Source organism: Dasypus novemcinctus, chromosome 10 (genome assembly GCF_030445035.2).
Source record: "Dasypus novemcinctus isolate mDasNov1 chromosome 10, mDasNov1.1.hap2, whole genome shotgun sequence".
NCBI lineage: Eukaryota > Metazoa > Chordata > Mammalia > Cingulata > Dasypodidae > Dasypus > Dasypus novemcinctus.
The window spans coordinates 84222247-84236805 of record NC_080682.1 but is presented as its reverse complement, the minus strand read 5'-3'; the positions used below and the strand labels follow the sequence as shown (position 1 = coordinate 84236805).

At 38.2% G+C, this 14559-nt stretch overlaps 1 protein-coding gene across 4 annotated transcripts in view; it reads right to left on the bottom strand.

Annotated features, from left to right (window-relative positions):
* The window catches only part of SBF2 (SET binding factor 2), a 685940-nt gene that overhangs the window by 582826 nt on the left and 88555 nt on the right, over positions 1-14559 (bottom strand). For all 4 annotated transcript variants that reach the window (XM_058305757.2, XM_058305758.1, XM_058305761.1 and 1 more), the window contains exon 2: positions 1029-1114. In XM_058305757.2, coding sequence (XP_058161740.1) covers positions 1029-1114 — 86 coding nt within the window. The remainder of the gene's footprint in view (positions 1-1028; positions 1115-14559) is intronic.

The window sequence follows — 14559 nt, the reverse complement described above, 5'->3', positions numbered from 1 at the left end:
GTGCTGAAGAGTGCAAGGAGTGCCCTGCCACGCAGGGGTGTCCCCCCGCGTACGGGAGCCCCACGTGCAAGGAGTGCGCCCCATAAGGAGAGCCGCCCAGCGCAAAAGAAAGTGCAGCCTGCCCAAGAATGGCACCGTTACACACGGAGAGGTGACACAGCAAGATGACACAACAAAAGGAAACACAGATTCCCGGTGCAGCTGGTAAGGATAGAAGCAGTCACAGAAGAACACACAGTGAATGGACAGAGAGAGCAGATAACTGGGGGGGGGGGGAAGAAATAAATGAATAAATCTTAAAAAAAAAAATGCTATAAAGGACACTGCTCACATGTATATATACACACATACTATATAAATAAATACACACACTAGTGTGTTTGGAGACTCAAACTACAGTCATTGCAAAATACTTTCTACCCACCTCAATTTATCAATATGGATAGGCCAACATATAGAGGGTCATGGCCATCATGAATCATGCCAATCTTCTAAATTCCTTTAAAATGGCTCACAAAAAAAGTAGCTGAAGTTCATTATTATAAAGCAAAGTACATATGCTGTAACTAAGAAGCATAATTCAGATTTGTGATTTCAAGACAAAACTCAAACCATGATTGGCCAACATTAAACCAAACTTTGTTTTTTTTTTGTTGGTCTGTGATTTTTGTTTTATTGTCGTTAAAAAAATAACCTGGAAATTTTCAGAAAAAAATACAAAAATTATTAGTGTAATCATGTACTATCACTGAAGCAAGTAAGTTAAGATTTTGACTAAGGAATAAGAGGCATCAATCTCTCATCTTTAATATTAAATGGGAGGGAGAACAGCAAAGCAGGCATTGCAGCATCAATATATTCATAGGTTATTGTATTTGAGGAGTTGATGGGGAAAAAATTATTCCTAGTAACATAATGCACGTAAATCATCTAACTTTGTAGCAATTAATGTAACATTAAAAGTCATGTGAAAATTTGGAACACAAAAAGAATCATTATAAAAGTGCAATAATGTGACACCAACTTACCAATTCAATTCCCTGTGGAAAAGGTGTATCATCCCAATCTTTCTGTGGAAATCTCTGGATTATTTTCCCTAGACCTTCTCCTGACCCTGTGAATAAAATTGAAATAAATCAATTTCAGGGTACTAAAAACCTCAAACACTCATTATATTATAATAATACTTATTTCTAAATGAATATTTGTTGACTATTTTGATATATCAATTAATTAATTTCAAGTGTTAAATGACAGGAAAGTCTACCTTCTAAAATATACTACTGAAATGGATAGTCTATCCTACAGACTCTCAAAAGAGTAAATGGCACTTAGGAAAAGCTAAAAAAAAAAAAAATTAGATGAGGTCTCAAAATCAAGAGTCTCTTAATATACCATGAGAGTAACAGTCTTTTATTCCCTAATAAAGAAAGCAATCTCCTCAATACTGATGTTGAAACAGAAGAACTTTTCTACGTAGACAATGTAATTTAAGTGACAAGTGAAATGGTACTGTTAGCACTAAACTTCAGTTTGGGTTATAAGCACTATTATGGGTTAAATAAATTTTACAGACTGACCTGAGAACTTGATTATTGTCTAGGCATGATTTCTCAACCTAAATACCACTGGTATTTGGGGCCAAATAATTCTTTGTTGTGGGCAGCTGTCTTGTTCATTACAGGATGCTTAGCAACATCCCCATCCCTAGCCTAAACTGACTACATGACAGGAGCATTTTTCCTTAAGATTTGGCAAACAAAAATGGGTCCAGACATTGCCAAGTGTTCCAGGAGGAAAAACTGCCCCTGATTGAGAACCACTTGTCTATAGCACCATTATATGAAATTATCCTGTAACACCAAAGAATAGATCAACTTACAATTGAACTTTGGGGACATAATCTGTAAGTAATTTGGGGATAAAAAGTACATGTCAGAGCTAGATTGCTTTCTCCTATGCTTTTTAGAGAGCTTTGTGTGTATTAATACTCTTCAAGTGATTTCAATTCACTCTGAAGTGAAAGCGGCAAACATCTGATTATTTGTACATCTCATTTATGGAAGACTTAATGACTGGTACAATTTAATATACTTTTTAAAAATCACCCAATATCATCTCTCAACTACATACCTATGAATTAAACTTGTCCCTTGTTCCTCACCTAAGGTTCAATTCCATTTTGGCCAAGAGTTTACCTTTACAAGATCAATGGGAAATTAAATATCACTTCACCGAACAACTCAGAACTGTGGTATCAAACAACAGACATACCAAAATCCATTTGAAAAAGACAAAATACAAACATATTTGTAGCAGTTTGATATAGTTATGAATTCCAAAAATAGATATTGGATTATGTTTGTAAACTGGTCTGTACCTGGGCATGATTAGGGCTTTGATTGGGCCACATCATTAGGGCACTGAGTCCCCACCCACCAAGGGGGGGACTCACAGATAAAAGACATGGCAAAGGACAGAGTTGGAGGTTTTTGATGTAGGAGTTTTGATGTTAGAGTTTGATGCTGAAGTCTTAAGCTGGAGCCCTAGGAAGTAAGCATACAGAGGAAAGAGAAGTAAACCCCAGGAAGAGAGGAAAGCTGAGCCCAGAGAGGAGCAAGCCCTGGGAAGAGAGGAACCTAGGAAGCCTGAATCCTTGCAGACATCGCAAGCCATCTTGCTTGAACACGTGAAAATAGACTTTGGTGAGGGAAGTAACTTATGCTTTATGGTCTAGTATCTGTAAGCTCCTACCCCAAATAAATACCCTTTACAAAAGCCAACAGACTTCTGGTATTTTGAATCAGCACCCCTGGGACTAAGTAATACAGAATTCAATTAACATTAATAATTGCTGAAGTACAGTAATAGCTCACCTATCCATCATCACAGGGAAATAAAGGAGTTCATCAAGAGTAAAATTAATTAAAGGAAGTTTATCATAGGCATTCATTCTTAAAACCCATCTCAAGCCATCGGCCCTTCTGCCATCCCCAAGCAAAACTAATTCAGCAAAATGCAGGTACCAGAGATTAAAAGAAAAAGAAAAAGAGATGGCCCCTATCCTCAAGGAACTCATAATCTTTTAGAAGAAACAGTGAAATGAACTAGTAATTTCAGTACAACATGGTAAGTACAATAATGGAAAGGATACTAACATAACCTAGGAGAAAAGACAAGGGAAAACGTTCTGGAAGCAATGACAACCTTGCTTTCTTTTGGTACCATCTTTGTATCCCCAAGCACCTAGGATATTGAATGATGGGCAAATAGTTTTCATAACGAATAAAATGTTTATTTCAACAAATTCATTAACTGTGACAGAAACTGCTTTGATGTGTATGCCTGTCTTGTTTTTTTTAATATGTTTTTTATTTCTTTTTAAAAGTACACAGATTACATAAAATGCTACGTAAAAAAAAATAGGGGATTCCCATATGCCCCACTTCCAACACCTCCCACTTTTCCCACATCAACAACTTCTTTAATTAGTGTGGTACGTTCACTGCAACGATGAACACATTTTGGAGCACTGCCACACAGCATGGATTATAGTTTACATTGTAGTTTACACTCTCTCCCACTCCATTGTGTAGGTTATGGCAGAATATATAATGGCCTTTATTTGTCATTGCAGTGTCATCAAGGCCAATTCCAAATCCTGAAAATGCCCCCATATTATAACTCTTTTTCCCACTCCCTGACTTCAGCAACTCCAGTAGTCACTGTCTCCACGTAATGACATAATTTCTTCCATTGCTAGAATCACAATAAGTCTATAGTAGAATATCAGTAATTCTACTCCAGTCTATATTTTATTCCCCAATCCTGACAATTCTGAGATGGTGATGCCCACTCCACCTCTAATTGAGGGGGAACATCAATACCATATGGTTAATGGATGGAACTCTCTTGCTTGCATTTGTAGACTCTTTTGGTTCTTGGTGTGGTGGCTGTCCATCCTCACCTCCTTGTTAGTTGTCCTGGGTCAGTCCAGTGAACTGGAGAGAAGTGCTGCAACTCCGCTGAGGCTCAGGGCCCAGCTAGCACATTGGGAAGTCCAGAGATTCAAGTCTCTTGGATATATACTACCAATTCCAGCACCAACTATAGGTTCAATAAAAGGGACAGAAGAGGCATGTGTAAAGAAGATACATCTGAGTCCAACTCTGTCACACTTGGGAGCACAAACTCCAAAGCAGGGCCCACTGGCAAGGCACCAAACTCTGGAACTATCTGCCATGACTGTAGGACCTGGGTATCTTTGGAGACCTCAGGATTCCCACTATTTGGGGTGGTATCTACTTTGGTTGTCTATGAGATCCTGCTGAGCTGTGCATAAGTGTTCCCTTTCTGATGACCTCCCGACTCACTTTGAAGTCTCTTAGCCATATAAACTCATTTGTCTTTACCTTTTTCCCCCTTTTATTCAAGGTCTTTTCCAGTTGCACCACCCAACATCCTCCCGATTTTCCCCCTTCCCTATTAATGACCGTTTTACAAGTGGATGGTACCTTTCTTACAACTGATGTACAAATATTGAAACATACCTACTAACCATGGTCAGTAGTTTACATTATGGTTTACATTTTAGAGCATACACTTTTACAAATTTTTGGTGAAATTTAACATGACCTGTATCCATCATTGCAAGATTATGCAGAACACTTCCATTGCCCAGTAACTACCCCATTACATCTATTCTATGCCTCCCTCCCCCTGCCCTGGGGGCCCACAGCAAACACCAGGCTTCACTCCTTGAAGGACAAGATTCATATATAACTTGGAACAGCACTGAGGGCTTGACACACTAGTCTGTCCTTCCCTATTAGGAACTATCCATGCTCTCGAGAGATACCCTCCTCTCTGTTTGAGAACTTATCAGGCCTACCCAGGATGGGAGTACAACACCTTCCCGCCAATATATGGGTGTCCACCCATTGATATAACACACTATGATAAGATGAGCACTCACACACTCCCTAGAAACCTGTCCCAGGTGTACCCTGTGCCGAATGCCGCCCCCATCCAACACCCTAAACCAGTAATCTTGTCATGTTGCCAAAAGAATTTTCTCAACGTTGTTTCAACCATGTACCCACCAATCCCCAGTGTTCACCTGCTCTCTCCCCAACCCATGGTCCATGGAACTCCCTGCCTTTTTAACAGAGATAAATATATATTATTCAGGGAAGTGGATTTGGCTCAAGCAATTGAGCTCCCACCTACCACATGGGAGATCCCAGGTTAGGTTCCTGGTGCCTCCTAAAGACAAGCAAGGTAGCAATCTGACACAACAAGATGATGCAACAAAGAGACACAGCAAAGCAGGGAGTGGAGGTGTCTCAAGAAATTAGGCACCTCCCTCCTATATGGAATGTCATGGGTTCAGTTCCAGGTTCCTCCCAAAAAAAGACAAGCATATAACAAACAGACACAGCAAATGTACACAATGACGAGGAGCAGGAGAAATAAATAAAAAATAAATCTTGGCGGCAGACTTGGTCCAGTGGTTAGGACACCCGTCTACCACATGGGAGGTCCGCAGTTCAAACCCCAGGCCTCCCTGATCTGTGTGCAGCTGGCCCATGCGCAGTGCTGATGCATGCAAGGAGTCCCGTGCCACGCAGGGGTATCCCCCCGTAGGCGAGCCCCACGTGCAAGGAGTGCGCCCCATAAGGAGAGTGGCCCAGCGTGAAAGAAAGTGCAGCCTGCCCAGGAATGGTGCCACACACATGGAGAGCTGACATAACAAGATGACGCAACAACAACAACAAAAAGAAACACAGATTCCCGTGCTGCTGACAACAACAGAAGTAGACAAAGACAACGCAGCAAATAGACACAGAGAACAGACAACCGGGGTGGGGGGAAAGGGGAGAGAAATAAATAAATAAATCTTTTTTAAGTAAATAAATAAAATAAATAAAATAAAATAAAAAGTGTATGATTCATCCCATCATTTTTAACCAAGGTGTCCCCACATTGTTTATTCAGTTCTGAAATTCATACCTAATGTATTTTAAATATTTATCATAGTAATTTTTACAAATAATGAAAGTTATAAATTTTAATTGTAGACAATTTTTAAATTCATGAAAATATAAACAAGAACTTCATACCTGGAGATAATTACTGCTAAAATTTTGAATGATCCATCTCATCTTAGGTGTTCTTTCATACATATGTATTTTCTCCTAGAGAATTGGGCTCATACTATACCTAGATTAATATACAGTTTTATTACTTAACATTTTACAATGAGCCTTTGATGTTGTTGGACACACATTTTCTAGTTTTTCACAATTATAAATAATGCCACACTAAACATCTTTGTACACAGATCTTTGTCTACATCTCACTTTTCCCTAAAAAAAGTCATAGATTTGCAACTTCTGGATTAAAAAGTATGCTCTTTCATTTTGAAATACTTTCAAACTTACAAGACAGTTATAAAAATACCACAAAACTCATACAGAGAACTCCAACACAACCCTATACCTCAGATACCTAGTTTCCCCCGTGAGATGCTCCCTTATCTGTTTACTTGTGCTCAACTGCTTGAGCCACATCCATTCCCCCCATCAATTTTAATATTTTACCTCATTTGCCACATCATTTTATCCTCCAATCTATCAATTTATCCTTGTGTGTCTACTCACCAATCCATTTCTGTATATATATACACACACACACACACACACATTCCTTGAACACTTAATATTGCCATGTATAATTTCTGAGAACAAAGATATTAATTCATATGTCCACCCTAAGTACAATTATCAAGTTCAAGATATTAAACATTGCTAAAGTTTAGCCTATATTTCAGTTTTTTCTTATGTCCTAATAATGTCCTTTTGAGCCTTCTCTCCTTCATGTTAGATCCCATCCAAGATATATATTGCTTTTAATTGTCATTGTCTCTTTAGCTGCTCTTTCCTTTTTTTTTAATGTGGGAACTTATATACAACATAAACTTTCCCATCTCAACCCCTCCCAAGCATACAATTCACAATATTGTAGTACCCTCACCACCTTCCATTACTAAAAAATTCACATCTCTCCAGACAGAAGTGCTACATCCATTCTATATTAATTCCCCATTCCCCATGGCCCCTGATCCTGGAAATTATGCTCTAATTTCTGGCTCTATGGGCTTGCATATCCTCCAATATTTTCTCAGTGGTTACCATGGGACTTAAGTCAGTAACAATCTCATTTGCTTTGATACTAACATAACTTCAATACCATACACAAACTATAAGCCTATACACCTCTGTCGTCTCACCTTTATGTAATTCTTCTCTGAAATTACATGTTTATACATTATAAGTCCAAAATCACCATTTATCATTTCATTTTATACATTTCTCTTTTTTAATATTAAACTTTATTATTAAAGTAGAATTCTCTTTAGCTTTGTTAATACCAAAAAAATATTAGTAGAATCCTTTAGATAAGAACATTATTTGATGTTAAATTTCCTGAGGCTGATAACCATAATGCATTTATGTAAGAGTGTATCCTTATTGATAGGAAAATACACACTGAACACAGAAGAATTTAGGATAACAGAGACGATGGATGTAACTTTCAAATGAAACAGAAGAAAACTTAAACACACATACACATACATGGTGTTTACGTGAGTGAGAGCTTTTGCTACCAGAGTAAAGATCATCTGGGAGAAACAGCTTCTTCAAAATTTGCCTAGAGTCAGAATCTGTTGTAGAGAAAATGACAATTTTTTAAAATGTTCTTTTCTTATCAGAAGTCTGCAGATATAATGCCAAAATAATCAACCAGAAAATCAAAGTTCACCAAAATAAGTAGATCTAATTATGCCTGTATAGACCAACTTTAAAAAGAAAAGAGGGGGGAAAAAACTGTTCATTCACTGAAAAAGAAAGCATCCAGGAAATAATTCAACAAAAGGCTTTCATATTTCATCCATTTAGCATTTAATGAAAGAAGTCTGTTTGTTTCAACTGAAAAAGGCCTCTTGTGGTTATTGAAAAATGTAAGTAGGAATGCAATGTGATTTTCTGATTTTCCAGTATAATCTCATTATTCAAAAGGTTTATTTGGAACACACTGGTTTTTTCCAGAGCTAAACTTAGCAAAGGGCCTACAGGTTTTTACAAAAGTGAAAAGAATGTATCTTAAAAGAGAACAAAATAGATGGAGAATAAAATATACCATTAAAAGTAATAAATCAAGAGCAATCACACAACTTTAGCTCTTGTAAACTCACAATTCATTGATAAGGTATAAATCCAGTGATTTAGGGGATAAATGTCAAAATTTTAAAAACAGTGAGTAAAGGGTATGAGCTGAAATTAAAAATAAGGAAATCATTAAGCATTTTGACAAAGTTCTTCAGATTGCATCATTTTACTGACTGGAAATGCCTTTCTCGTTGTAAAGAAGAAAGAACTGTTGGGTAGTCTAGAATTCTGTAAAAACTATTTGGTTTGGTATTGAAATTACATAAAAATAAAGGGACATCAAGTCTATCTCTTCAGTATAAATTGAACATGTTACCACCCACTGCATCATTTACAGTCATGCTATTAGTTCAAACCCTCCTTATCCTTCACCTGGATTACAGAAGCAACCTCATCTCCCTGTTTCCTGTTTTCCTTTATTTCAAGTCATTTCAAGCTTCTGGAAATATGGAAATAAATCCTTCAAAGTCAAAGTTCATCCTCAGTTCCTCAATCAAAATCATTCAATGAATTTCCCACTAAGTACATAATATTACTAAAATAATCCCAAATCATTACTTTTGGGACTTCTACTTCAGGCAACATAGAGTAATAAGTTTAGAATTATTTTCCTACATGAAACAACTAAAAAACTGTACAAAGTATATGAAACAATGGTTGTGAGAAGACAACTGGACATCACGTACTCATGTACTGATTAGTACATGAGTGTAAGAATACCACTTGAGGTCAGGATGTGAACCAACTGAAAGGAGCAGATAGAATGACCCTCAGAGCTCACATAGGCCAGGAATAGTTTCTGTTCCCAAAAGCCAAGAGGGAAAAAGCTTATGTAATTAACTGGGCAACAGGCAGAGTACTCAGAAGGGTATTGCCTAAAGTAGTAAGGGAAAATTAGTCCTAGACAAAATGCTGCTGTGGTCCCACCTAAAAAAACTGAAAAACAAGCGTCAAAAAGATCTAGCAATTTTAAAGTGATTTAATTAAATCCCAGGATAAACTTAAAGAATACTTAAAGGAACACAAAAATAAAATATCTACCATTAAAAATAAAATTCATAAGGTCTGGCATGCAGTTAAAAATTACCAAGGAGTGCCGTAACCAAACAGGTATCATAAGACAACCCTTGAAATGTCTCCCCTCAGAAACAACCAATAAAAGGAGATACCCACTTGCTTGGAACTCTGGAGGATGACAGAGACTGAAGACGGACTCTACAAATGCTAAATTGAAGGAAAAAACACACACAAAAAAGTTGAATACCTAGAACACAGACTTGCCAATACAGAACACTCCTCTTCACTTGGTCCTACACAGGTTAAGCATCATACGAAAGTGAGTTAGAACCTCACGCATATCCATGCAGAAGAATCCAAGTTCACAGAAACTCAGGATAGAACACAGCAGCTGGCAAGCCAATGCATACACCAAAAGGACCCCAGGAAATAAAAGAGACTGCAGAAGAACTGGTGGTAATATGTGTACCAAAAAAAAAAAAAAAATAGGTGTATATGCTCAACCCAGTCTCTTACTGTTGTATTACCTAAACAAAACAAACAAACATTAACATTGGCATGTCCTAATGAGGATGTAACCAGAGGTGAAAAAGCAACACAGAAAAAAATGGGGAAAAGCCAAACTGCTATAAGGCAGGTTGGGTCCCAGAACTGAAAAGTGTAATGAAAAGATGGTGCTGAGTGAGGGAGAGAAGTTACACAAATCATTAGATCTGGGGAGAAAATTCTTCACAAAAACAAAGAGAATGATTTCTGGAGAAGTAGGGGAAAGGAAGCTTTCTCTTGGAGATGAAACAATTGCACATAAAAGGGCAATCTTAAATATTACAATGCATATTCAGGCAAGAATCAGGTGCAAAAGACATGAAAAACTCTGAAGAGTTAAACATGTGCTACTCTAAAGTTCCAGTATAAGTTGGACCAAGCATAAAACAAGAGCTTTAACACACAGAAAATCTACAATAAAACCATACGCAAAAGGGAGAAACTGACCTTCAGAATTAGCACATCAAAATAATCAGATACCCAGAAAGCAGCAAAAAATTACAACCCATACTAAAAAGTAGGAAGTTATATGGCTCAGTAAAGGAAACAAATTAAAACTTCAGAGAAGGCATATACTTTGAAAGAACTAATCAAAGAAATTCAAACAAAACTCCTAAATCAATCCAGGGAGATGAAAGAAAATATGGATAGAAATAAACAATGGTGGACATAGAGCTAAAGGATATTAGGAAAGAAAACTTAAAAAGTATAAAAAGAGGGGGCGGGGCAAGATGGTGTCTGAGTGAGTGTACCTTATAGTCTCTCCTGCAAAGTAGCAGCTGGGCAGCGTTGGAAATTCTTCAGGACCAGGCTGTTTCGGGATTTTGCAGGGCAGAAGGTGTCTGGACATCGATTTGGTGGGACAGTGACAGAGAAGATTCATGTAAAAGGTAGAATTGAGGCTCTCTTACATGGAGTTAGGGGCTGCGCGCAGGACGCTCCCCCCTGGGGCGGGCAGCGCGGCAGTGGTGATTCCTGGAGGCTCTGCAGTGCTGGGGAATTCATAAGCCCTCAGCGGGCTATTCAGGGACTTGCAGGGCAGGAGGTCTTTGGAAACCGATTTGGTGAGACAGAGACGGAGTTTATGCGAGACGTGGAATTTTGGGTTTCTGACACGGATATCAGTGCTTCTGGCTAGAGCCCCGCCCCCTAGGCCTGGCTGCCGATCTGCAGCAGTCCTTAAATCGGTCACAATAAAGAGGAGCCACCAGCTGGCTGTTTCGGGGGCTTGCAGGTTGGGAGGTGGCTGAAAGCTGATTAGGTGAAACAGAGACAGAGGAGTCCTTTGCGATGGGGTGGAATTTTGGGTTTCTGACACGGATATCAGCGCTCCCGGCTAGAGCCCCACCCCCTAGGCCTGGCTGCCAATCTGCAACGGTCCTTAAATCAGTCGCAATAAAGAGACAACCCCAGCAAGCTGTTTCGGGGGCTCGCAGGGAGGGAAGTCGAATTGGTGACACAGTGACAGAAGAGACTCTTGTGAGAAGCGGAATTTTGGGTTTCTGACACAGAGGTCAGAATTTGCGGATGTGACCCCCCTTATAGGGCTGGCACCCAGCTGCGGGGGTCCCTGAAGGCTGTGTTGCACTGCAATGCTCTCAGGCTCCCTGTTAACTGGGCTTGAGGTTGCCAGGTCTGTGTCCCCTAAACCAGGGTGGCCCACACCCAAGAGACTCACACCTCTTGAGTCTGCAATATCACAGACTTCCGATCCCTGAATCCACCATGCCCTGAGGTCCATCTGAGGTCCCTGAATGTCCTAGCCCTCAATGTTTGCGGTTTGTGATTTTTTGTTTTTTTTTTCTCTTTCCTTTTTCTTTTTCTTTTTTTTTTTTTTTTTTGTTCTTTTCTTTTTTATTGTCCTGGTTGCTAATATTGCACTATCTCCTAGTCTTTTCTTCACTTTTTTATCCCCTTTTCCCTCTTTTTCTTCTTATTTTATCTTAATTATACAATAGGTGCTGCAGGGAACACCTCACATATGCTGGGTTTCCTCATCCTCCATTGAATCATTTCTGTGTGAATTGATTTTGGCCACCTACACTATCCCTTTTCCCCCACATCTTGATATCCTCCATCATCCACTGTCTCTCCTATATACCACCTCCCCTTCTTTGGCCCCCAAATTGTCTAACTTTTAATTTCTAATACCTTTGTTTTGTTTTTTGTCTATCCACTCTCGATACTACTGTCTTTCTTTTCTCTTTCCCTCCCTCATGAAAACACTGGCTTTTTAATTCATACTTTTTCTTCCCATATTCAGTCGACTACCTCATTATAGGTACTCTACTTACTGCTATAACTCTGTACAACTTACATGAGTCTAATACCCATCCTCCCAGATCTTGCATTACTGCTCTGGTAACATTTATTACCAATACTACTTTACACATTTTCCTTTTTCACACAATTGCCTATCCCTGGCCCTAATTTTTCCTTCAAAATGAACTCAGCCAGCAACAAGAAATTAGAATAAAAAGAACAAAGTGACAAAGAGAAGATATAACAAACATTTACACAAGAACAACAGCTAATTAATCCCCAAGACTAGACAAAGAAACTAAGGAACTGATTAAACCCGTCAAGATAAAATGATGACCAGACAGCAACGAAAAACTACAAATCAAACCAGTAATCAGGAAAACAAGGCTGAATCCAATGAACAAACTAAAAACCAAGAAGGGGAGCAGAACTTTGGACAAGTAATTAAAGATCTCAGAATATATATCAGAGACAAACTTAATGGAGTAAAGGAAGAGTTTAACAATATGAAGAAAACACTTGGAGAGGAAATTGCAGACATACGCAAAAAGATAACAGATAAGATGGGAATGAACACCACAGTTCAATAAATCAAAACTACACTCGCAGCAAATAGCAGCAGAATAGAAGAGGCAGAGGAGAGAATTAGCAATGTGGAAGACAGTACATCAGAAATCAAACAGATAGTAGAATTGATCGATAAAAAGATAGAAAAAATCCAGCTAGGACTTAGGGACCTGAATGACAATGCAAAACACACAAACATACGTATTATATGCATCCCAGAAGGAGAAGAAAGGGAAAAGGGTCAGAAGGGGTGTTGCAGGAAATAATGGCTGAAAACTTCCCAAATCTACTGAGAGAGACAGATGTACATATCCAAGAAGCACAATGCACCCCAAACATCATAAACCCCAACAGGCCCACCCCAAGACATATACTTGTCAAATTATCCAATGCGCAAGACAAAGAGAAAATTCTAAAAGCAGCAAGAGAAAAGAAAACCATCACATACAAGGGAGGCTCCATAAGATTAAGTGCTGATTTCTCATCTGAAACCATGGAGGCAAGAGGGCAGTGGTATGATATAGTCAAGGTACTAAAAGAAAAAAATTTCCAACCAAGAATACTCTACCCAGCTAAACTAGCATTCAAAAATGGTGGAGAGTTCAAAGTATTCACAGATAAACAGAAATTGAAAGAGTATGCCAACAAGAAACCTCCCCTTCAAGAAATATTAAAGGGAGTTCTGCAGGAAGAAAGGAAAAAACAGGACAGGCAGAGTTGGAGGAGAGTGTAAGAGTAATAAAAAAGAAAAAGAAGAAAAGATAAAACAAACGAAATATGACAAAAACAAGTTCAAACAAAATATGGCTAACATAAATAATTCCTTGAAAGTAATAACACTGAATGTCAACGGATTAAACTCACCTATCAAAAGATTCAGACTGGGACACTGGATAAGGAAATATGACCCATCTATATGCGGTCTACAAGAGACACATCTTAGACCCAGAGATTCATGGAGGCTGAAAAGTGAATGGTTGGAAAACAATCTTACAAGCAAATGATAACCAAAAAAAGGCAGGAGTAGCTATATTAATATCAGACAAAATAGACTTTAAATGCGAAACAACTGTGAGAGACAAAGAAGGATAATACATATTAGTGAAAGGGATAATCTTTCAAGAAGAACGAACAATCATAAATATTTATACTCCTAACAAGGGCGCCTCTAAATATGTTAGCCAAACAATGGAAACACTAAGTGAAAGAATAGACGCATCTACAATTATTAGTGGGAGATTTTCATACACCACTATCAACTCTGGACAGAACATCTCAAAAGAGAATCACTAAAGAAACAAAATATTTGAACAGTGTATTAGAGAAGCTGGATCTAATAGACATAAACAGATCATTACACCCGAATACAGCAGGATATACATTTTTCTCAAGTACACATGGATCATTCTCCAAGACAGATCATATGCTAGGCCACAAAGAAAGGCTTAGTGAATTCAGAAAAATCGAAATCATACAAAATAATATCTCTGACCACAGTGGAGTGAAGCTGGAAATCTGCAAGGGCCAGAGGCCCAGATTTCACACCAAGATATGGAAATTACACAGTACACTCTTAGAAAAACAGTGGGTCAAAGAGGAAATCTCAAAAGAAATCAATAACTACCTTGAAACAAATGATAATGATAACACAACATACCAAAACTTATGGGATGCAGCAAAAGAAGTACTGAGAGGGAAATTTATAGCCATAAATTTCATACATCAAAAAAGAAGAAAGAGCAAAAATTGAAGAACTAACTGCACATTTGGAGGAATTAGAAAAAAAACAACAAAGTAATCCCACAGGAAGAAGAAAGAAAGAAAGAACAAAGATAAGAGCAGAACTAAATGAAATAGAAAATAAGAAAGCACTTGAAAAGATAAACAAGACCAAGAGCTGGTTTTTTGGGAAGATCAATAAAATTGACAAACCCTT